General features: G+C 50.9%; 1 protein-coding gene across 1 annotated transcript in view; it reads right to left on the minus strand.

The window, feature by feature from the left end:
• LOC119585346 (zwei Ig domain protein zig-8-like) overlaps positions 1-68 on the minus strand; it is a 61,944-nt gene extending 61,876 nt beyond the window's left edge. Inside the window, exon 1 of the mRNA XM_037934018.1 lies at positions 47-68. Coding sequence (XP_037789946.1) covers positions 47-68 — 22 coding nt within the window. The remainder of the gene's footprint in view (positions 1-46) is intronic.
• Positions 69-269: the final 201 nt, after the last annotated feature.

Below are 269 nucleotides of genomic sequence, written 5' to 3' on the forward strand. Positions count from 1 at the left end.
GTACACGGATAAACCTACACGAATCCATCATATATACACCACATACCGTCACCAGTCAGTCCCGACATAGCGCTATAGACCTTATCTCTGCCGTTACATCGCGCGTAAAGTAAGTAAGACGAGGCACTACATCGCACGCCATCGCTTAGGCAAGGACACGACCCCTTTGGCCTATGAAGAGGAGCCCTAAGCCGGTTAGTTCACCTACTTGACGATGGCGGCGCTTCTGTTGACGTCCTGTGGGTGTCTTCTTAGGCGATGGATTTAGA

The sequence above is a fragment of the Penaeus monodon genome, chromosome 19 (assembly GCF_015228065.2).
Source record: "Penaeus monodon isolate SGIC_2016 chromosome 19, NSTDA_Pmon_1, whole genome shotgun sequence".
Lineage (NCBI taxonomy): Eukaryota > Metazoa > Arthropoda > Malacostraca > Decapoda > Penaeidae > Penaeus > Penaeus monodon.